The 24,057-nt window shown below is 43.1% G+C and overlaps 1 protein-coding gene and 1 pseudogene across 1 annotated transcript; both read left to right on the top strand.

The window, feature by feature from the left end:
- The first annotated feature begins 3,803 nt into the window (after window positions 1-3,803).
- On the top strand, window positions 3,804-6,150 carry LOC123058919 (probably inactive leucine-rich repeat receptor-like protein kinase At5g48380). Its single transcript, XM_044481588.1, has 5 exons — window positions 3,804-4,017; window positions 4,122-4,287; window positions 4,633-4,783; window positions 4,997-5,083; window positions 5,247-6,150. Exon 5 carries the CDS (start codon window positions 5,278-5,280, stop codon window positions 6,139-6,141), a length of 864 nt encoding a protein of 287 aa, XP_044337523.1. The 5' UTR covers window positions 3,804-4,017; window positions 4,122-4,287; window positions 4,633-4,783; window positions 4,997-5,083; window positions 5,247-5,277; the 3' UTR covers window positions 6,142-6,150.
- Window positions 6,151-7,136: 986 nt separating this feature from the next.
- Window positions 7,137-7,966, top strand: LOC123058920 (probably inactive leucine-rich repeat receptor-like protein kinase At5g48380; annotated as a pseudogene).
- Window positions 7,967-24,057: the final 16,091 nt, after the last annotated feature.

The following is a 24,057-nucleotide window of genomic DNA, read 5'->3' as shown; positions in this document are numbered from 1 at the left end:
GTTAATGCATATTTCAAGTTCAACTCTTCAAGAAAGATGCGAGGCATCAACAGTCCGTGATTATTCATGTACAAACAAGGCATCGGCATTTCAAGAGGAACACAAACAAGGCAGCTCAGCCTATAAAACTCTGCACTTCAGTAATGTTTTCTCCCTATTTTCATGCTTGTAATGCAAATTTGGATATTTTCTGATAATTCACTAAACTCAACTAAATGTATGGGATATAGCAATATTACTCTAAAAATGTATGGGATATACCTCTGTCAGAGATGGGCAGAGGGGTCTCACAAGTCAGTATATGCGCCCACCATCTACGAGCGCACAATCGCTGACAGTGGTGTCCCACAAGTCAATATATGCGCCCACCATCTACGAGCGCGCAACCGCTGACAAAGGTGTCCCACAAGTCAATATATGCGCCCACCATCCGAGAGCGGGCAACCGCTGACAGGGTGTCCCACGCATCAATAATCATGCCCAGTAACGGTAAAAGACTTTGACCAGACGACAAACCCCCGTTTGGGATTTTGTGAGGGTGGGCTGCGCCGTGGAGGGGAAAAGTGAGGACTGCCAAAGAGTGTGCGCAAAAGTGAGAAGAACTAAGTGATAAGGGGCATGAAAATAGAAATCCCTTTCTTTTTGAGGATGGGGATTATATCATGGATCTAAAACATTACATGGTTGAACTGTCAGTGACCATATATAGGAGCAGCTCGGTGCTCTGACGATGCTTAGCCTCGACGAGGAAAAAAGCAACCCAACCGGACCCTCCAAACCCAGCCCATACCAAATCGACCTCCACCCTTGCCCCCGACCTGCCCTCTTCCTCTTTGCTCTATTTGCGGCACACATGAAACATTTCATTGTTTTTTGGTCTGGACATATGCCTGGGCTGACATTTCAAAGGCCCTAGTTCAAACTAGGTATAATAGGCATGAGCGGCCATAATAGAGTGAAAACTACTTTCATGCGTATATACAATACATATCATGAAAGTCACTATAAAGACATAAACATCACATGTAACTAGAGGATACCCCACGCATTGCTGCGGGAATGAATTGCAATATATCTTGAATGATTTGATTGTATGAAACATGATTAGTTGAATTAGTAATATATGAACCAAAACTAAAAATGCATATTGTATTTAATTATTGTGTAGTTGAAAATATTTAATGAATATAAATGGCTAATATAATAAAAACTTTTCCATGCATGTTAATGGTACATACAAAATCTAGTAAAACAGTGTACAAAATTTAGTAATTGGAAAATATATTTTTATCACCCAAGTCTGTAATTTACAACATTTTTAAAAATTACTATATTTTACATAGTGTGTTACTATATTTTGTGTGTGTCGTTACTGGGGTGTAGAATAAGCTATTCTACACTCACACTTAGTTTAGCGTTACTATTTTCAACTACATGGGGTGTAGAATATGATTTCTATTAGCAAATAAGGTACTGATATGCATGTGTGATTATAGAAAACAAATGATGAATATATGATATGTGTACTACAATGTAAAATGAGATATAATGTCATGTCCTGTAGTGAGGTGAGTAGGGGCACGGGAGGGGACTCATGCCCCCCCCCCCCCCCCCCCCCCCCATCTGTTGTCATTACTTAAGTAGTCGTTCATGGTTAACGAAACCAAGTATCCATGAATGTTTTGGAGACAATGCAACATTCAATGTAGGGCCGAACAACCTCTATCTTAGTGTTAAATCTACCAATGATGGAAAAAACGACAAGCTCGGAGAGGAATCGATTTTGTTCGTCCACCTACCAGGCGACAAAGGACGTCTGGTTCAACTAGAAGAACGGTGGCTTGGAATTGTTGTTGAGGGCGACCACAAGCACAACAAGGCATGCAACGTTTCTTAGCATTTGCTTGTTGCATCTAGCATCATCGAACCTCTCAAACAACCGTTTTTTGTGAACCTCTCAAACACAGATCCAAACCTTGCCAACCTCCAAGACCAAATAATCGGCGACTTGTGATCGATTTTCAAATAGATGAGATGCAGGAGTGGTGGCCATGGCATAAAGACAACACGCTTAGTTTATCTTTATGTTTGTTGCATTTGTATGATAAACTTTGTTGTATCGTGTGCTAAATTTTGTTGTTAAGCTCAATGAATAATTTATGTTGTGAATTTGATGAACTATGCAACCGTTTGTATTTTGTTTTGAATTCATTTGAGATGTACTTTCTTTGTAAATAAATGTAAGATTGTTTAGATTATTACTTTTATTAAAAAAAATAGATTATTACTTTAGTAGTTGTATTTCCTTACAAAGAGGGTATTTAGTATTTTATATATGTGAAATATGTATGAATATGGATGAAAAATATATATGGTGCTGCTGTGCGGCTGTCCTATTATAGAGCAGCTGTAGAAGACGACATTTATAATTGTGTAAAAAATGTGTTTTTGTATTTATTTATTTTCAGTTTTGTTAAAGCATATTTAGATGTGTCATAAGTATTGCATCCTATGTCATTGATTTTACGCGGAGATTCGTGTGTATTTTTGTTTACCTTTTCATTTTTCATTTTATGATTGATTGAGTTACTTAGATCTATATCTATAACTATACCTACTAATAAAGCAAGGTGCTTTTCACCAATTTTTTCATCCATTCACTGCTGAAAAGAATTTTTTTCTATCCAAGATGGTACTAAATTCTTATGCATTCTTCTACTAGAAAAAGAATTTTCATACGTGGGCTGCACGATGTGGCTTAGAGAAGTTAGTCCACTTATTTTTCTGCCCATACAGCTGAGAAATTCTATTTTCCGTTCTGGGCGACAAATAGTAGGGGTTTCGCACCCAGCAGCCAATAATGGGTTGACCCGATTTTCCTTTTTTTGTGTTTTACTTATATTTTTATTAATTTTTTCCTATATCTTTTTTCACTTCGAAGTTTATTTTTCTTTTGAAATTTAATTTGCAAATTCAAAATTCTCAAGAAAGTTCAGAATTAAAAAACAAGAAATTTTGGAAAATGTTCAGAATTCCAAATTTTTGTTGCTATTCGGAAAAATATTCGAAACTTGCATAATGTTTCCCATTTTGTCAAAATAATTATTGTTTTTAAACATTGTACGTGATTTCTAAAAAAATGGCATTACAAAAAATGCTCCAAATTCGAAAAATATTCTTGTTTTAGTGAAATTTTTAAAATTAAAAATATTGTTCATAATACACATTTTCTAAAAATCTTACGAATTTTCAACAAGTGTTCCTGTTTTAAAAAAATGTTCCCAAATTCAAATAATGTTCATGCTTTTATAAAAAAGTTGCTGTTTTCAGAAAATGTTTGTGAATTTTAAAAGATGTTCGCTTTCATATTTTGTTCGTGTTTTCTTCAAAAGTGCACATATTTTTTTTAAAAATTATTCTGTATTTAAAAAATTGTTCATGATTTATAGAATATTCAGAAACATCATACCTTAAAATGCCCTCGGTTGAAAGGATTGAAAGGAAGAATAGATTAAATAACTTATTAGGCCTTCTGTGACGTACAATGACGTAACAAAACTCTTAAATGCCCTCAATCAATGAATGAAAATATAGCGGATTGATTACTTCACCCGTGACGAAATCTAAAAACTAAATGTTTCTTTTTCGTGTGCACATATGGTTTTGCTTGCACATATAATTCTCACCGACTTTAAATGCATATTATTTTATCTTCCGTTGCAATGCACGGCGTATGTGCTAGTGTGCAATAACCAGAGGAAAACAACCCTTTTTTAAAAGAATACCCTGATTTTCGTGTCAAAAATAGGGCTGAACCCCCGTCGGCGGAGACCGCGAGGAACTGGAAGGTGTGCTGTGGGAATACATCACCCTCGCGCCGAGGGAGGACGACGTGGCGCTCGTCGACGGCGGCGCCGTGCCGCTGCGCGTCCCCGGGGCGCCGCTGGCCCGGCCGTGCTGGCGAAGAATCTCTTGCTCTCCTGCGACCCCTACATGCGCGACCGGAAGCCCGGATCTGTCAGTCTTTTTTGCCCTCCCTTTGCAGTTCTTCCCTTCTGACTGCTCTCTCTTGTTGCTGGCTACTTGCTGTTTACTGACCAGGCAAATTTTAATATGTCAAGGTTATAGAAGGGTCGGGCGTGGATTCCGCTCATCCGGGGTTCGTTGCCGGTGACATTATTTCAGGAATGACTGGCTGGGAGGAATACAACTTGGTTGACAAGCCTGAACAGCTGGATAAGATTCAACAAAGCGCCATACCACTCTCCTAACATTTGGGGCTGCTTGGTTAGTTTCTTGTCCATTCTTTGCCCAATATTAAGTGATTATTAATCTATAATTAACAAGCCATGGTTTGATCCTCAATCCAAGTGCCTACTAGGACCATGAGAAGCATTGTCTTTACCCTTGACAAAGTAGCTGTCTGTCTCATATGTCTTAGTTTTTCTATCCTCGTAAATTGATGATGTGATACATCAATGCAGAAAGTTCTACCCCTATTTTAAGTGGGAAAATTGCCTTACATCATATGATTGAACTCCTAACATAGTTAACTCTCTAAATCAGGACTTCCTAATAAAATACTACTTTTCTTGGTGTGTAACCTGGTGACTTTGACCTTCTTGCCTGCAGGTCGGCCGGCCACGACAACATTTCAATTTGCAAGACTTGGAAGCTAACAGAACAAAAAGCATGTCACCTAGTGCAGAGATTCACCGTTTTAAAAGGGCTGTGCCTGTTCAATTGCTGCAGGTGGTGCCCTCTACTTTGGCTACATTAACTGGTGAGTTCTCTGAAACACCTTACCTTGTCTAAGAACTAGTACGGAGTACATGAAATCAACAAAGCAAGTAAATATGGCTTATTATTTGCCTTTCGGAGCCTGCTTTTGTATTGTGTCTCCATGTTTTCATCTCTTCTTATTATTTGAAGCAGAGTTTTAAGTGTTCTTACACATGTTCTGATCATGTATTCGTTCGCGTCTGTTTCTCTTCAGGTAAGGGAATGACATAAATGTTTCCTTCATGTATTTCTACTAGCGCCGGCTCTGCTTTCTGCTGCATAATTGGTGAGCAGCTGTGAGGTACGGATCAGGCGAGTTCAAAACAGCCGGATTTTTTCTTTCTATTTTTTGCCACCGCGTTTTCGTGAAGGGACGTCTTTGTAAAGGCTTGTGCTAGAGAGTAGTATATCATTACAAGTGATATGCCAGAACATCCTTGATCGTGCGTATTTTGATGGAGCAGGTGACACTGGAAGGCAGCCGGCAGGTTCACGATGCATGGTTACAACAAGCTGGTCGTCTGGCTGCTGCTCCTAAGCAGCTCGTCATCATACTTTGGCCATGGAATCAGTGCTTCTGATGTCCAATGCTTGAAGGACCTCAAACAATCGTTGATTGATCCTAATGATATACTAGGGAAAAAATCCCACCGGTGGAATTTTACTGACATCCGCGATGACGGTGACATATGCGGGTTCACCGGCGTGGAATGCTGGAACCCTAATGAAAACAGGGTTCTCAGTTTGCGCCTCGGCAACTTAGGACTCGAAGGTCCATTTCCTCGAGGCCTCGAGCTTTGCACCTCCATGACCACTCTGGACCTGTCAGGCAACAACTTTTCAGGGCCGCTCCCAGAACACATCTCTGAGCAGATGCCCTATGTAAGCTTTCTAGACCTCTCGAACAACAGCTTCTCAGGTGGAATCCCTGCAAGCATCATGAACATGACGTACCTCAACATCCTCGCTCTTCAACACAACCAGTTCACCGGCGAAATTCCGGCGATCAACCTTTCACGCCTCATTTCGTTCAACGTCGCCAAGAACTCGTTGTTCGGTCCCGTCCCGGACTCTCTGCAGAGCTTCCCGACCGCCAACTTCATGGGCAACCCGGGGCTCTGCGGGGCGCCGCTGGACAATAAGTGCAAGAAGAGGTTCAGGGTGCGGATACACGTTCGGCTTGTCCGGATTCGGGAGATGTTTGTCCGGATTCAGAAGCTACTGCACAGGATCAACGACGCGTCCATCATCGGGGCGTCGGCTGGGTTCATCTTTGGGTTCGTGGTGGCCTTCTACTTCCCGCACAAGTTCTTGTTCTGTGGGAGGTTCCAGCCCTACACCTTTCGTGTTTGTGGGTGACGGCGGGTACACGAGCATTGGGCTAGAGAATGCGCCAGCTGCCTTTGTTGGTCTATTCAGTGGTAAATATGTGGGCAAACAAGTCGTGTGTGTGGTGACAAGAGTGAAGTACGGCTACATTCTGATGAATATTACGAATATCTCATGATCCAATTAAATAATAAAAATTGTGAAACTTCTCATGTTGATGTGCGTTTATCTGATCTTGTACAATGGGCTGACATGGATATGAATTTTACTGTGCGTTAGCTGCGGGCCCGACAGGAAAAACATTTGGCACACAGAAAAATTTCAGTTTCTGGTAGTGTGTCCATGCTTTGCCCAATATCAATTGTTTTTCAAATTGTAATTAACAAGTCCTGTTTTGATCCTGAATTAATCCAAGTGCCTACTAGGACCAGGAGAAGCATTGTCTTTGCTCTTGACAAAGTTGTAGATGTCTCTCTCATATGTCTTAGTTTTTCTAGCATCATAAATCGGTGATGCGATGCATCGGCGCAGAAAGTTCTACCACTATTTTCTCTTTGGTGTTGAGTTTCGTTGACTGCTTACTTGCTTGGAGTGGGATAGTGAGCTGGCCAATCTTTCTTCCTTGTGCTAGCTACTCACCCATTCAGTAGGACCTGGGGAATTAATTAGCTGAAGAAAAAGTCTGTGCTCCAGTGGAGGGGTTGCCCCTTTAAGAGCCGTGTCCCTTCAACTATGGCAGGTAGTGGCTTCTGCCTTGGATCTATCAACTGGTGAGTTTTCTGAAGCCCCTCATCTTGTGTATGAAGTATTGCATGAAATCAACAAGGCAAGTAGTACACGTGACTTATTTACTTCTTATGGCGTCTGCTTTCTGGTGTCTTATGTCCGAGCCAATTATTTCTTATTTTTCAAGTAGCGTGTTCAAGTATCTTACACATGTTTTGATCAGGTGACGCTGTAATTGACAAGCTGCAGATTTTAGCGGAGAGAGCAGCTGCTTGTTTCACTCCTCGTCCTCGTATGCGATGACTGATGATTCCAAGTTCCTCCTTTTGTTTCTCCTCTTGAGCAGCTTATCGTTGTGTTTTAGTTCTGAACAAGATATCCAGTGCCTCAAGTCTGTACAACAATCAGTGATTGATCCCAACGGTGTACTCAAATCCTCGTGGAACTTTGACAACAATGGCCTCCGTGGTTAGATATGCCGCTTTATTGGTGTGGAATGCTGGTTCGCCGATGAGAACAGGGTTCTCTCTCTGCGTCTCGGCAACCTAGGACCTCAAGGCGCATTTTCCCAAGGTCTTCAAGATTGTGCAAGCATGACCGGCCTGGATCTGTCGAATGACAATTTTTCAGGACCAATCCTTCAGGACATTTCACGGCAGGTGCCGTACCTGACATCTCTGGACCTTTCGTACAATAGTTTTTCGGGTTCGATCCCACAGAATATCTCAAACATGATATATCTGAATCTCCTCAACCTCCAGCATAACCAACTCAGCGGTCAAATTCCACCGCAATTCGATTTGCTTACTCGGTTAACCGCATTCAATGTTGTGGAGAACTTGTTATCAGGGCCTATTCCTACTTTACCACGTAAGTTTCCGGCTTCGAACTTTGCTGGTAACCAAGGACATTGTGGTTCACCATTGGATGATTGTCCCCCCTCGAGGAGGAGATGGAGACCGGTACGAATCAGGCTGCACGGGCTCAACGACCAGTCGAGCATCGGAGTGGCCATCGGATTCGTGGTGGGGTTCGTGGTGGCCTTCTACTCCCGCACTGCTTCGTCTGCTCTGAGCCTATGTCGTCCGCATATGATTCACCTGTTATTCTGAAACTTTGTCTGATATAGCTTCCGGAGGCCAAACGAGCACTTTCCGGCAGTAAATCTTTTTTAGCTTGTTGCCTGCAGTAACGATTATCTTAATTTACTTGGTAGTATGCCTGGCAATTAGCAACTGCCGGTGCTTGTTAATGCATATTTGAACTCTTCTAGAGAGAGGCGAGGCATCAACTGGCCGTGATTATTATGTACCCTGTCCATGTTTCTAATAAAGGAACAAAAACAAGGCAGCTCCGGCTAGCCTATGAATCTCTGCACTTCTGCAGTGCTTTTCTCCCCATTTCGATGCGTACCGATCGTCTTTGTAATGGCAGAGAGTACGGATCCAGTTCCTCCCGACTCCTGAAAGGCTTCGCTCACGAAGAGGACACCTTCGCGTGTTCCGGTGAAAATTCTACGGAGACCGGAGGCTCTTGACGCCGGGTCGGTCTCTCTGCCGTGTGCCATCAACAGAGAAGATTGGTTTCTGTGGAAGCTCCCTTCTTTCAGTTTTGTTTTCTGTTATTGTGGAGAGCCTGATGCATGGATGGGGTTAGCGATGGGCAGAATGTCTCGCAAAAAAGGATGTGCAGAATGAACTAGCAGGAGAATGCACCTGCTGCCTTTGTTGGTCTGTTTATCATTGGGTGGTAACAGTGTTGGAAAACAACTCATATGCGTGTCCAAAAGGATGAGCTTGTGTACATTCTGGTGTGTATTGAAAATGTCTCCTGGATTCAAACAAGAAAACTTCGTGAAAATGGCTCCAGGGCTTGAGGGAACTGATGAGGATTTATGTGATCTTGTTCATGCTTTACTAAGCCCGGTATCAATGGGAAAAGGTAATGTATAGTTTTTTTTGTCAATTTGGTCCCTCCACTACTGATTAAGCTTTGTTTTAGTCCCTAGTTTACAAAACAAATAAATTTTAACCATAAGTTGTGATAGCAGATTTACTATCAACCTTACAAAAAGTGGTATGGCTGATCATGTGGCAGTGGTTACGCACTCGTGACACTTAATCATTTAGAATGAACAAATCATGGAAATAAAAACAGTTATAAAGAAGTTAGGGTGAAGTAAGAGAAAACATGAAGAAAACGTCATAAATGTTCTAGAAAAGTTACAATAACATCTCAGAATTTGAAATAGGAACGAATAAATTAGGAAGTCTACTAGAACTTGCAAAATTCAGAAGCATTCTCATAAAAGGATAATAAAAAACTCATAAAAAATCATGATCATTCATGCAAATCACCATATTCATGAATTTCCATGTTTGTTCCTCAATATTTCGTGAGTTGTCTCAAATTTCATGTCTTCCTCCAAAATATTTCTATATTTTTGTTTTCTTTATCTTGTAATAAATTCCTTTCGTAGGAATTCCAATTATTTTCTATGTTCTTCTAGCATATCTTTGGTTTCGAGAATCAACATGTAGTTGGATGGTTAAGAGGCTACCTCCAGTCCACCAGGAATAAAATCTCAGATTTGAAAACATTTACTCCCTCATTTCACTTTTATAAGGCTTTGTAGATGTTTCAGACAGTGTGGAAAACAGCACAATTTCACTTATATGAAACGACTTATAAAAGTGAATGGAGGAAGTATGTCTCATTAAAGGCCCTGATTGGATTGTCATGTTGCCTTTAAATAAATCTGTAAAAAATACAGGTCTCGGCTCATTGTCTGGTTTCCAGCCGAAAATTGCTGAGCAGCCAGTAAGATACAAGTGTAAAATAAACACCCCCGTAATTAGTTACAGCGAATCCAAGTGCGGCCTAAGACGGAATATTATTTCAGCAGGAGTTGACATTTTCCGTCGACAACGGGACACATCTAGTGACTTTTCATTAATCTTGAAACTCCGTCATTCTGGTCTTGAGTAGGCGCTCCATGAGTGTCCTCCATGTTTCTAAAATGCATTCCCCTCATTTTTTAGAATGTTTTCTGGACATCACCTTACACCATATGATTGAACTCCTAACATAGTTAACTCCCTAAACCTGGACCTTCTCTAAGCCAAAACAGCACTAATTTCCTTGTTACGTTACCTTGGCTAAATTTTTGTTGCCTTGGTGCAATGTGCTAGCGTCAACAAGACTTTAGAATTTAACGGGAAAAATATTATGTCCTATATTGGCGGAATTCTCCGTTTTAAACGCATTGCTCCCGTTCAATCTTGCAGGCGGTGGCCTCTGCTTTGGCTGCATCAATTGGTGAGTTTTCCAAAACACATCATCTTGTCCAAGAACTATTTGTACATGAAATCAACAAAGCAAGTAAACATGCCTTATTATTTGCCTTTCTGAAGGCTGCTTTGTTGTGTCTCCATGTCTTGGCCTGGTTTATTTGAATCCGAGTTTATAAGTGTTCTTACACATGTTTTAGTCAGGTGGCGTTGGCGTTGGAATTGACAAATTGCGGGTTTTGGCCCGGGATGGCCGAGGATGTTGAAATTTTGCTAGTAGGCCTTTGGCCCAAAGCCCAACTAAAATTCTGAAATTCTCTTGGCCCATTCATGCACACATGTGAGTGGAGTGAGTGAGGCTAAAGTTTAGTCCCACCCCGGAAGTTGAGAGAGAGTTGCACCTCTTTATAAGGTGGGCTCTTCTACCACTTGTATGAGCATGAGAAGAGGAGACCTACACACGCGCTCCTCCTCCTCGCTCGTCTCGTCACGACGCGCCGCGCCGCGCCGCGCCGCGGGATTGAGCCGAGCCGAGGACAGAGCTATGCACGTTGTCTATATTTTTGCTGCATAGGAAAATTAATGAGTCATTAATTAATAATTAACGGACGCGTTAATTACTAAACTGTTTCCGATTCTTTTGGATCGTGATGACTCGAACGTGGGGCTTACTCCCACGACCTACCCGGCCCGCACTATATAGTCAGGCAGACGTGGGTCCAGATCATTGCGCCGCCAAGCAAGTCTTCTCCATCCCTCCTTCCGGCGTGCACCGCGAGAAGGGACAGCAGGCCTCCGGAACCCCGCCTCTCGTGATCCTGTACAGGAAAGGGGCGATCAGGTTTTTGGGGAGCGCACTCGCGCGACTGCTGGCAGTGACGACTTCGCGAACGACGACTTCTTCCCCGACCTCGGCAACCTCATCCTCGACGACATGGGCGACAACATCAACGCCGGTGGTGCTGCACCCGCTGCACCGTATGTGATTCTATCCTTCCTGTTCGAGATCGTGGTAGAATTCATGTTTCTAGTATGTGCCCTAGATGTGATATGTTCATCTGCTATGCTAGTTCACATGATTAGTTTAATCTCTGCTGCTGTGATCATGATTTATCTTCTGTTTATTCGGATTAAATCTCGTAGTAATTTGCTTATATTTTCAACAATCCAAAAACCTGATTATATGCAATTTAATCCGAGTGGTTTTGCTGCGCATCTGAAGCCGCCTGCCTTTAAGGGGGCGCAATATAAAAGGTGGCGCACGAGAGCAGTCTACTGGTTTCAGACCATGGGCTGCTATGATGCCACCAAGGGCAAGCCTGAGGGCGATCTTAATCCAGCACAACTGGAAGCTTTTGAGAAGATCGATACCCTCTTTAAAGGCGCTCTTCTGAGTGTTCTTGATGACTCCATTGTGGATTCGTATATGTCGTTTGACAACGGCAAGGACATGTGGGCTGCGCTCGATGCCAAGTTTGGTGCCTCAGACGCCGGCAGCAAGTTATACGTCATGGAGCAATTCTATGACTACAAGATGACTGATGAGCACCCTGTTGTACAGCAGGCTCATGAGATACAGTCGCTCGCAAAAGAACTTGAGTACTTCAAGTGTGTGTTGCCGGACAAATTTGTTGTCGGAGGCATCATTGCCAAGCTTCCACCTTCGTGGAACAATTTTGCTACTTCCCTGAAACACAAGAGACAAGAGTTTTCCGTTGTGGATCTCATTGATACTGTTGATGTTGAAGAGAAGGTGAGAGCAAAGGACACACGTGCTCGAGTTGCTGAGGGAGGTTCTAGTGCCCACATGGTACAGAAGAAGAACTCCCAGCCCAACAAGTTCAAAAACAATAAAAACAAAAATCAGGGCAAAGGCAAGTTTGATACAAAGAACAAGCCATCACATTCTACCAACTTCAAGAAGAATTCTCATAAGAAGGGGAAGGGACTTTTCCATGTCTGCGGTGATCCTAATCATTGGGCTCCGAAGTGTCCTAACCGCTTTAAGGAGCATGAACATGAGAAGAGCGGCAAGTCCGCTAATGTTGTCATCGGTGATACTGATATGAAGGAATCAGGGTATGGTATTTTTTCTACCATCCTTTCAGTATTTCAATCCCCTGATTGGTTAATTGACACCGGTGCCAATGTACATGTTTGTGCTGACGCCTCCATGTTTTCTTCTTACCAGGCAACAGGGACTTCACCCGTGCTGATGGGGAACGGGTCACATGCCATCGTTCGAGGTGTTGGTACGGTCCATCTGAAGTTTACTTCGGGGAAGACTGTGCGTCTGAAGAACGTTCATCATGTGCCGTCCATCAATAAAAATCTCGTTAGCGGTTCCCGTTTATGTCGAGATGGTTTTAAGTTGGTTTTCGAATCCAATAAAGTTGCAATTTCTAAGTGTGGACAATTTGTTGGAAAAGGCTATGAGTGCGGAGGCTTGTTCCACCTATCTTTGTCAGATATTTGCACTAAAGTTATTAATAATGTTTGCCACAATAATGAGTCTGATATTTGGCATTCACGACTCTGTCATATTAACTTTGGTTGCATGACGCGGTTAACCAATATGAATTTAATTCCGAAAATCTTGTCAAAGGCTCCAAGTGCGAAGTATATGTGCAAGCTAAGCAACCTCGCAAGTCCCATAAGACTGCAGATGCAAGAGACTTGGCGCCAATAGAGCTTATACATTCTGATCTTTGTGAGATGAATGGCGTGTTGACAAAAGGTGGAAAGAGATACTTCATGACGTTGATTGATGACTCCAGTAGATATTGTTATGTGTATCTTCTGAAATCAAAAGATGAGGCTTTGACTTTCTTTAAAAACTATAAAGCTGAGGCAGGGAACCAACTTGATCGAAAAATTAAACGGCTTAGGTCTGATCGTGGTGGAGAGTATTTTTCCAATGAATTTGATCTATTTTGTGCGGAACATGGTATAATCCATGAGAGGACGCCTCCCTACTCACCCCAGTCAAATGGGGTAGCCGAAAGAAAGAACCGAACTCTAACTGATATGGTTAACACCATGTTAGACACTTCGGGTCTATCCAAGGAATGGTGGGGGGAGGCGCTAATGACTGCGTGTCATGTCCTAAACCGAGTTCCCACAAAGCATAAGACCATGACTCCATTTGAGGAATGGGAAAGGAAAAGGTTGAAACTCTCTTACCTACGTACTTGGGGTTGTTTGGCGAAAGTCAATATACCAATTCCCAAGAAGCGCAAGCTTGGACCAAAAACCATGGATTGTGTTCTTCTGGGCTATGCTTTTCATAGCATCGGCTATAGATTTTTGATAATAAAATCTGAGGTATCCGACATGCATGTTGGTACGATTATGGAATCAAATGATGCAACTTTCTTTGAGGACATATTTCCTATGAAGGATATGTCGAGTTCATCAAATCAGGAGATACCTACTCCATCTAGTGAGGAATTCACTATAATTCCTGAACCCACCATTGCGATAGAACACGTTGAGAATCCTGTTGAGGGTAACAATGGAACTCCTGTGGGGAGTAAGAGACAGAGGACTGCAAAGTCTTTTGGTGATGATTTCATTGTGTACCTCGTGGATGACACACCCAGGACTATTTCAGAAGCCTATGCATCTCCTGATGCTGACTACTGGAAGGAAGCTGTACGTAGCGAGATGGATTCCATCTTAGCTAATGGTACCTGGGAGATCACTGACCATCCTTATGGGTGCAAACCTGTAGGATGTAAGTGGGTGTTCAAGAAGAAGTTTAGACCTGATGGTACGATTGAAAAGTATAAGGCACGGCTTGTGGCCAAGGGTTATACCCAGAAAGAAGGTGAAGACTTCTTTGATACTTACTCACCCGTGGCTAGACTGACCACAATTCGGGTGCTACTATCACTGGCTGCCTCACATGGTCTTCTCGTTCATCAAATGGACATTAAGACGGCTTTCCTCAATGGAGAGTTGAAGGAGGAAATTTACACGGATCAGCCAGATGGTTTTGTAGTACCTGGTCAGGAAGGAAAGGTGTGCAAGTTATTAAAGTCTTTATATGGCCTTAAACAAGCTCCTAAGGAGTGGCATGAGAAGTTTGAAAGAACATTAACTGCTGCCGGCTTTGTAGTAAACGATGGTGACAAGTGCGTGTACTATCGCTATGGTGGGGGCAAAGGAGTTATTCTTTGTCTGTATGTCGACGACATATTGATCTTTGGAACCAAACTTGATTTAATCAAGGAGGTTAAGGATTTCTTATCTCGCTGTTTTGAGATGAAGGATCTAGGAGTAGCTGATGTTATCTTAAACATCAAGCTGTTGAGAGATGAGAATGGTGGGATCACACTGCTTCAGTCTCATTATGTGGAAAAGGTCTTGAGTCGTTTTGGGTATAGCGACTGCACGCCTTCTTCAACTCCATATGATGCTAGTGTGTTGCTTCGAAAGAATCGACGGATTGCTAGAGATCAACTGAGGTATTCTCAGATTATTGGCTCGCTTATGTATTTGGCGAGTGCCACGAGGCCTGACATCTCTTTTGCTGTGAGCAAGCTGAGTCGGTTTGTGTCAAAACCGGGAGATGATCATTGGCATGCGCTTGAGAGAGTTATGCGCTATTTGAAAGGCACCGCGAGCTATGGGATTCACTACACCGGGTATCCAAGGGTACTGGAGGGTTATAGTGACTCAAACTGGATATCTGATGCTGATGAGATTAAGGCCACAAGTGGTTATGTTTTTACACTTGGTGGTGGCGCTGTTTCCTGGAAGTCTTGCAAGCAGACCATCTTAACGAGGTCAACTATGGAAGCAGAACTCACAGCATTAGACACTGCCACTGTTGAAGCAGAGTGGCTTCGTGAACTCTTGATGGACTTACCTATGGTTGAAAAACCAATACCCCCTATCCCGATGAACTGTGATAATCAAACTGTGATCGTCAAGATAAACAGTTCTAAGGACAATATGAAGTCCTCAAGGCATGTGAAGAGGAGACTAAAATCTGTCAGAAAATTGAGGAACTCCGGAGTTATTATGTTGGATTATATCCAAACGTCGAAAAACTTGGTAGATCCCTTCACAAAGGGTCTATCACGTAATGTGATAGATAATGCATCGATGGAGATGGGTTTGATACCCACCGCATGAGTTGTCCATAGTGGTAACCCACTCTATGTGATCGGAGATCCCGTGAAGTAGAAGTGGGAGACAAGCTGTTGGTCAGCTGGGAGGAGAGTATCCCTATATTAATTATCCCACTCCGTGAAGATGCATTACTCTCCTGATCTGCATGGCAGGTTGATACTTATCTTAATGTGTTCCAAGTGGCTTATTCGGGTAAGCTGAGATGTTGTCCTGCAGAACATCTTCTGAGAAACACACCTATATGAATTTGACTGTTAACGTCGCAGTCTAGAATTGGGTGTTCTCTAATTAATTCATGAAAGGCCCTTATGATGTATACGCTCCACCCGCGGGGAAGCCTTGCGGCAGCCCAGTATCGGTCAAGAATTTGTGTGAAACTAGTTTCACAGAAAACTTATAGTTCAAGGCATAGTCCACTATTCAAGTTGTGATCTAGTGTAGCATAAATTTCTAAGTGGAAGTTCAACTTCACAGTCTCCACTAAGCACCGATATATAAAACAATGTTTTGGAACTAAATGATGAGATGTGCCAATGAGACTTTGTGGGGGATTGTTGGAATTTTGCTAGTAGGCCTTTGGCCCAAAGCCCAACTAAAATTCTGAAATTCTCTTGGCCCATTCATGCACACATGTGAGTGGAGTGAATGAGGCTAAAGTTTAGTCTCACCCTGAAAGTTGAGAGAGAGTTGCACCTCTTTATAAGATGGGCTCTTCTACCACTTGTATGAGCATGAGAAGAGGAGACCTACACACTCGCCTCACCACGCCACGCCTCGCCTCGTCACGACGCGCCGCGGGTTGCGGGATTGAGCCGAGCCGAGAACAGAGCTATGCACGTTGTCTATATTTTTGCTGCATGGGAAAATTAATGAGTCACTAATTAATAATTAACGTACCCAACCCGCACTATATAGTCAGCCAGACGTCTACCCTAGCCGCTGCCGCTTCATATGGTTTCTCACCACCGTTCCAGATCATTGCGCCGCCAAGCAAGTCTTCTCCATCCCTCTTTTCGGCGTGCACCGCGAGAAGGGACAGCAGGCCTCCGGAACCCCGCCTCTCGTGATCCTGTACGGGAGAGGGGCGATCAGGTTTTTGGGAAGCGCACTCGCGCGACTGCTGGCAGCGACGACTTCGCGAACGACGACTTCTTCCCCGACCTCGGCAACCTCATCCTCGACGACATGGGCGACAACGTCAACGCCGGCGGTGCTGCACCCGCTGCACCGTATGTGATTCTATCCTTCCTGTTCGAGATCGTGGTAGAATTCATGTTTCTAGTATGTGCCCTAGATGTGATATGTTCATCTGCTATGCTAGTTCGCATGATTAGTTTAATCTCTACTGCTGTGGTCATGATTTGTCTTCTGTTTATTCAAATTAAATCTTGTAGTAATTTGCTCATATTTCCAACAGAGGATACCATGTTCCTCTTTTTGTTTCTCCTCTTGAGCAGCTCATCATCGTTGTGTTTTGGTTCTGAACAAGATATCCAGTGCCTGAGGTCTGTGCAACAATCAGTGATTGATCCCTTGGGCGTACTCAAATCCTCTTGGAACTTCGGATATGCCACCGGCGGTTACATATGCGACTTTACCGGTGTGGGATGCTGGCACGGCTACGAGAACAAGGTTCTCTCTCTGCAACTCAGCAACCTAGGACTTGAAGGCCCATTTCCTCAGGGTCTTCAAAATTGCACAAGCTTGAACATCTTGGACATGTCGTATAACAACTTTTCAGGACCCATTCCCTCCGGTATCGCACAACAGATACCATATGTGACATCTCTGAATCTCTCATACAATAAATTTTCAAGTGAAATCCCAGAGAGTATCGCAAATTTGGCATACCTGAATGTATTGAAACTTCAACATAACCAACTCAGCGGTCAAATTCCAGAGCGGTTCAGCATGCTCAGTCGGTTAACCACGTTCATTGTTGCAGATAACTTGTTGTCGGGGCCTATTCCTACTTTTGCACATGACTTCTCGCCTTTATACTTTGCTGGTAACCGGGACCTTTGTGGTGCACCATTGGACGAGTGCCCCCGGAGTCGAAGATGGAGGCTGATACCAATCAGGCTGCACAAAATCAACGACGAGTCCAGTATCGGAGTGGCTGTCGGGTTCGTCCTAGGGTTCGTGGTGGCCTTTTACTTCCACTTATTGTGTTGTGAGAGGCTCCTTCCTTGTGTCTTCCGCACATGATCCACTTGTTCTGAACCTTTTGTCTGTCACCAACTACCAGTGGCCAAATGAGCACTTTGAACTACCCCCTCTGTAAAGAAACATAAGAGTGTTTAGATTACTAAAGTAGTGATCTAAATGTTCATATATTTTTTCATAAAGGGAGTACAAGTTTAGGTTGCCTTCTGTTTCTGCAGGAACAACTTACTAGCTTTTTCACTAGATATGTAACTTAGCAAGTGTGAGTGCTTTGCTTGTAATGCGTACCGGCCGTTTCTGCAATTTGATAAGCTAGATCGATTAACTACATTCAGTGTTGCGGCCAACTTGTTACCAGGGACTATTCCTGCTTTGCGGTACAACCATCGGGTAAATGCCACATGATCGACGATCATTACAATATTGGAGCAGCTATTGCATTCGTCGTCGCCTTTTACTTCTTGCACTCCTTCATCTGTTCCAAGAGGCCCCATGGCTACGTCGTTCATATATGATTCACCTGTATGTTTTTTTTGTTTCGGAAAGATGATTCACTTGTTCTGAAACTGTGCCTGTCAAAACTTACGAAGGCCAAACATTTGCACTTCCAACATTTGTTTCTGTTGATCTGCTGGATGATTTATTTCTTCAGAAAAATGAAAGTCACGATTTGGTTGTTTTTTTTAATTAGAAAAGAAAGGATATGCAGTCCTCATGAGTTATATGCCTCTTACATTACAATACTACAACAGGCCAATGGCAGCACATTGTGATGTTCAAGCACCAGCAAATACTGCTACTGTTGGCTCTAACAAGTCTCCCTTTGTTCCTAAATATTGGACCTTTTGCAGTTCAATCTGAACTGCAAAAACGTCTTATATCTATAAACAGGGGTAGTAATAGCGAGCGAGATGGCCCCTGATAAATCGAATGAAGACCACACTGCTTGCCCTTGAACATTGCATGTTCTGCTAGCTGCATTCTTTTGTTTCAGAGGCATGTTTCCTTCAGGCCTTCAGTTCTGTACCAATTTGACCGGGCTAGACCTGTCAGGCAACAGTCTCTCAGGACCAATCCCTGAAGACATTTTAGTGTACAGATTGTACAAATTTCTGTAATATGGTACAGATTGTACACTGAATGTCAAGTGCATGCAAATTTAAGTGTTACGCTATTCATTTTTCCCTTCTCCAATAGGACTAATTTTGCATTTTTTAATCATTTCAGCTTTTCAGTTACAATTTGTTAGTTCGCTGGTCATTTTTGTTATTTTTTAAACATGAGCACGTTAGATTTTTAAAAAATGAGCGTGTTAGATTGTTGAAACATCAACGAATTAAGTGAGAGCCGAATGACCAGCAAACTAACAATCTGATCTTTAGCATCAAACATTTTCTGTGACTATCTTCAGTCTCGAGAGTGTTTAGTGCATCGCTGCTGCTACAGATGATAAAGTTTATAACGGCAATGGGACCAATCTTAGCTTCACTCAGTTGTTGTCGGTATAATCTTGCTCATATAGTTTAGAAATCTAGAGATGATCCAACAAGAGATGGCAAAATCTTGCGTGTATGGTAATATTAATGTTTATTCAATTTTCAGGGACCAATTACAGATGATCTTTTCACTGGGTCGTGGTGAAGTACAATTGTCATTTTGCCATTTAGTTCTGAGCATTAGTTGGCAGCTTCAATTCTGAGCAACAATTGGCATTGAGTTCAGTTCTAGGCAACATTTTGCCATTTAGTTCAGTCCAATTATGCTCATGTACAAGTAGCAATTAAAATGCTCAATCTCTAGCCATTCCTTCAAGAGATATACTGTCCGGTTTGGCATGGATTTTGTTCAATGCACCTACAGGTTCTGTATGCAAGGTCACATTCAATATTTCTTTAGCAACCCAATTTCCATCAGTGTACAGCCCTGAATTTTGCATTCAGTCAAACTATTCACTCAACTCCACTCTCAAATCACATTACAATCTGAAATTTAAATCCAGTCACACTATTCACTGCATTGCACTCTTGATTCACATCAATTACGTACATCTCAAGATGGCATTTTCCTTCTTTGCTGCCGTCGCTTCTCTCCTGGTTCCAACTGAAACTAGTAATAACTAGTGCAAGGCAAGACAAGTAGCTGGGAACATCCAGTGACAGTACCGAGCAATGCATGCAAGTCAATCAACTGAGCAGACGGCGGCGTCGGCTTCGTGGCCTCGACACCTCGGCGGCGTCGTTAACGCTTGCTCCGGGCCGTCGCGGGGCAGCAGCCGGCTCCGTCGACTCCACGGCTAGGCGCGTCGCGGCCCGATGGCCTCGACAGCTCGGCCGCATCGACGAATCTCGCTCCTCGGATCCGGGGCGCGGCTAAGGCGTATCGCGCCCTGACGGAGGAGCAGCGGCTGCTCTTCCCCGGCGGCAGAGTGAGCCCTACAGCGAGGCGAGAGCGAGCGGCCGAATAGTTTTTTTTTAAGAATTTCGGCCGACATTGGGCCGCATGGGCTGGCTTGTTTTCGTGTCCACGCGAGAGAAAAGATGGCGCTGGTTTCCGTTCGCGGCGCGCGTCGTTAGTACCATACTGGAAGTTTAATTGAAGCGTGATAGGTTTATTAAACGGACTCTGTTTACTGCATCGCCAAAACGGGAATCATGCACGGCTGTCAGCTGTGAAAGATGCCAAAGAGCACAAATAAAAGAGGCCACTGAGCCCAACCCGTGACCCAGCACCAACAAGTGCACACGGACGAAAAGAAGGCCTCCGAACTCATCCGTGACCCAGCACCGATAAGTGCGCACGGACCAAAACAATGCAGCAAAAAGATCCCCTATGAGGGCACAGTCGTAAGAAAAATAGCGCAATTACATCCCCGGGTTGGCACGTGCTATACATTAGCACTGGGCTTTTTGTTCAAATTTCGTTTGTATTACATTGTTGTCCACAGAACTGTCATACAATGTACACATAGCGCAATTGCATCTCCCGGGTTGACAAGTGCTATACATTAACATTGGGCTTTTTGTTCAGATTTCGTTTGTATTTCTTTACATTGTTGTCCATAGAACTGTCATACAATATACACAGACCAAACTCCATGCTAGGCTAGCCTTTGACATGCAGTCTGACCTTGGGGATAAAGCTCGCTCTCGCCGTTTTTGTCGTCGTCCTTGACAATCACACCCTTTGACCTGTAGTCTGATCTTGGGGATAAAGCTCGTTCTTATCGTCGTCCTTGACGAAACAATAGTCACACCCTCTGACCTGCAGTCTGATCTTGGGGATAAAGCTCGCTCTCCTCGTTCTTGTCGTCGTCCTTGATGAAACAATAGTCACACCCTCTGACCTGCAGTCTGATCTTGGGGATAAAACTCGCTCTCGTTGTTCTTGTCGTCGTTCTTGACGAAACAATAGTCACACCCTCTGACCTGCAGTCTGATCTTGAGGATAAAGCTCGCTCTCGTCGTTCTTGTCGTCGTCCTTGACGAAACAATAGTCACACATCAACGCTTCTCGCACGAAGCTCATTACATGTGCAATCCACCCTGCGGGTCACATAAATGTCATCAAGATCCTCCAAATTCAGGTTTATTTTTGAGACATAAGTGAAAAAGTCATGCATGTTTCTTTACATGAACACCTCCTCCGTGCTTTATATATATTATCATTAATGAAACCAGATACTGTATTCCACTGAAGAACCAAATAATGCCTCTTACGTTTTCTGCCTAGTAAGAGAGTCCTCCCTCAACCTTGAGGACGTCTTGTAAGAGTATCCAGATTTTCTCTACCATGATATGTTCACACTCTATTTTCGTTTTTTTTGTCCAGTGAATACCTTTTAAAACATGCATGATAAATGTTCTGATATGGCATGCACACTTCAAAATTCGATACAGAAATATGACCATATACGGCGTGTAACCAAACAAATTGGTGCAACTTGAATAATAAGGTAGTATACTTTCTGAACTATACCAGTTTCTGTATGCACAGGAGACACACGGCCGTATTTGTGCTTCAAAATGTAGGTTATAGGAATGATATCCATTCAAGTGTTCTGAAAATCCAATAACATTTTTGGAATAAAATAAACTGCAAATGCACCCGGCAAGATCATGAGATCACAGTTCTTGCAAGAGGGCTAATTCTTTTCTGCCAGAAAATGATGTAAACTCCCTCCACTTTCTTCAATGGAAATTTCTACCAAGACCGGAGACTCAGATGCTGGGTCGCTCTTTCTGCCGTGTGCCTTCTTGCCATACTCATGAATTCATGATATGATGGCAACGCACCGCCTATCAGAGCCGTTGGATCAGGCTAGAGCGATCATGATTCAGACTGAGACTGGTTGTGCTTTTCAAACTTTTGTACGGTAGAAGATACACTCGGCTTATCGTATGTCATTGTCGGTCCACCCCGGAGTAGCACCACATCAGTCCTAGTGTTCTTTGCCAAATGTCAAGTGAAAAGGTAATTTGTACCAAGTCTTGGCTTTATCATATACTAATCCAAGTATGCATTGCCTTTACTCTCCATAAAGTTTTACCTTGCCTGTCACGTATGTCTTCATAAATGGATGATTTGGTGGCATCAGTTTCACAAGTTATACACTAGTATTTTTCTCTCGGTGGTGAGTGGGGACTGATGAAGTCTAATTCTAGGGAACAATAGACATATAAATATAATATAGTAGTATTAATTTTATAGTGGTGATGAGTTAATTTATAACCTAATTGAATAGTTTCTCGGGAAGAAGAGAGACACTGCTTTCACCCTTATTACTGGGTCTTCATAAGTAGCAGCGGCAGTCTAAGCTGACAACGACGTAAATTCAAAAAGGGTGATGTTGAAGTACGCCTTCAGGCTTCAGCGCATTCACTGTCTACAACGAATGCTAAAAATGTACGCCTTCAGGCTTTAGCGCATTAGCTGTATTGTGCGGCGTTGCTGCTCGAGGGCGAGTGGAGGCATGTCGGGGCGGCGGCCCCGGATGTGGTGCGACGTTCGTGGTCTGCGTGCGGTTGTCCTGAGCAGTGTGGGCTGCGGGTTGCTGTATCGTGCGGCGTTGCTGCTCGAGGGTGAGCGGTGGCATGTCGGGGCGGCGGCCCCGGAAGGCGGTGTCGGTTGAGTGCGCAGGGCGCAACGGAGCAGTGGATGTCGAGGCGGCGGCCTCGGGAGAGTTGCAGCTTTGAGGGCATGGACCTCGTGTCGTGTGGGCGACGTGGTTGTCATCGATGTTGTTCGTGGGTGGGCTTTGCCCTGTGTGTGTTAGTCTTTGGGATGGGCTTGACCCTTGTTGTTTCGGTTTTCGCCCGGCTTTCCGTAATTAACTGGGCAATTCTCTTCTGCTTAATTAATAAATGAGGCAATCTTTGCTTCTGTTTCGAAATAAAAAAATGTTTGTCGTGGACGTGGCAGAATAGAATCAGAGTAACCATGAGTCACAAGGGAGTGTAGGTCTGCCGTCTGCAACGTTCATTTTCGTAAAGAGATCTAGGAGTAGTGATTACCGGTCTCCACACATTCCGGAGACAAGTCCACGGCGACCAGAGGCTCTTGACTCAGGGTCGGTCTCTGGGCCGTGCCGCGTCTTGTCCATGTATTTCTATCAGGGCTGGCTCTGCTTTCTTGCTGCAAAATTAGCAAAGAGCTGCGAGCTACGTATTCCTTGAGTTCACAGGAGCTAAAACTTTTTATTTCCGCCACTAGGATTTTTTAAGAAGCATATTTGCAAAGGTACTGCTGTTTTCGCGTAATCTCGTACACTACTATGACTAGTAGAACGCCCGTGCGTTGCCACGGGCTCTTAATGTTTTTTATTGCACCTATAAATATAATGCGTATTAAATTTTGCATGTATAGATTTTATCTGATTGCGCATATAATGTATATTATATTTTTGGATGTAGAGAAAAGATAACCTGCAACAATTAAAAAATAATTGAAATCCATCTCATCTGCAATGTAACTCGGAGATATATACATAGAGAACAATGATCCAAATAATTATATGTTACAAACTAAGATACTTGATGTGATTAAGATATTACCTTACAACGTCACGTATGTTGTCTTAAGCTTCATTTCCATGGTATTTTAGCATTTGTAATAAAAATTATTTCTCAACTTATAACCATCCTGCACAAGCAATATACATTATATGTCAAAAATAAAGCTTTGGAAGGATAAAGTACATCAAATGACATGTTTTAATGAAACATAGCCAACCTTTTTGTACCACAAATCAATCTTCTTCCTTGAACCATTATTTTTGAAGTGCTTTCTGTTGACTTCTCTCTTCTATATGCACAAAAAACAATGGATCCAAAGAACAGAAGGATCCAAAGATGTTCATACCTAGAGGTAACAAGCAATTCGTTAGTCCACAACGACGACAAGTGCCAAGGCTCATGCATTTTAAGTCCATAATCCCAACCTACACCACAACCCAACAAACGTCGACATCTTCTTGCTCCACTAAGAAACATCTACAGCCGGACTTGGCAAATCTGACCCCTCAAATGTCTGCAAACGCGCCTGGGCGTGTCCATGGACAGTGACCGGTCACCCCTCAGAAAATGCATTCCACATCTGGATATCTTAAACTAAAAACCTCAAATCCATA

The sequence above is a fragment of the Triticum aestivum genome, chromosome 3A (assembly GCF_018294505.1).
Source record: "Triticum aestivum cultivar Chinese Spring chromosome 3A, IWGSC CS RefSeq v2.1, whole genome shotgun sequence".
Classification (NCBI taxonomy): domain Eukaryota; kingdom Viridiplantae; phylum Streptophyta; class Magnoliopsida; order Poales; family Poaceae; genus Triticum; species Triticum aestivum.
The sequence above is the reverse complement of the archived record's forward strand: the minus strand, read 5'-3'. Positions and strand labels throughout refer to the sequence as shown.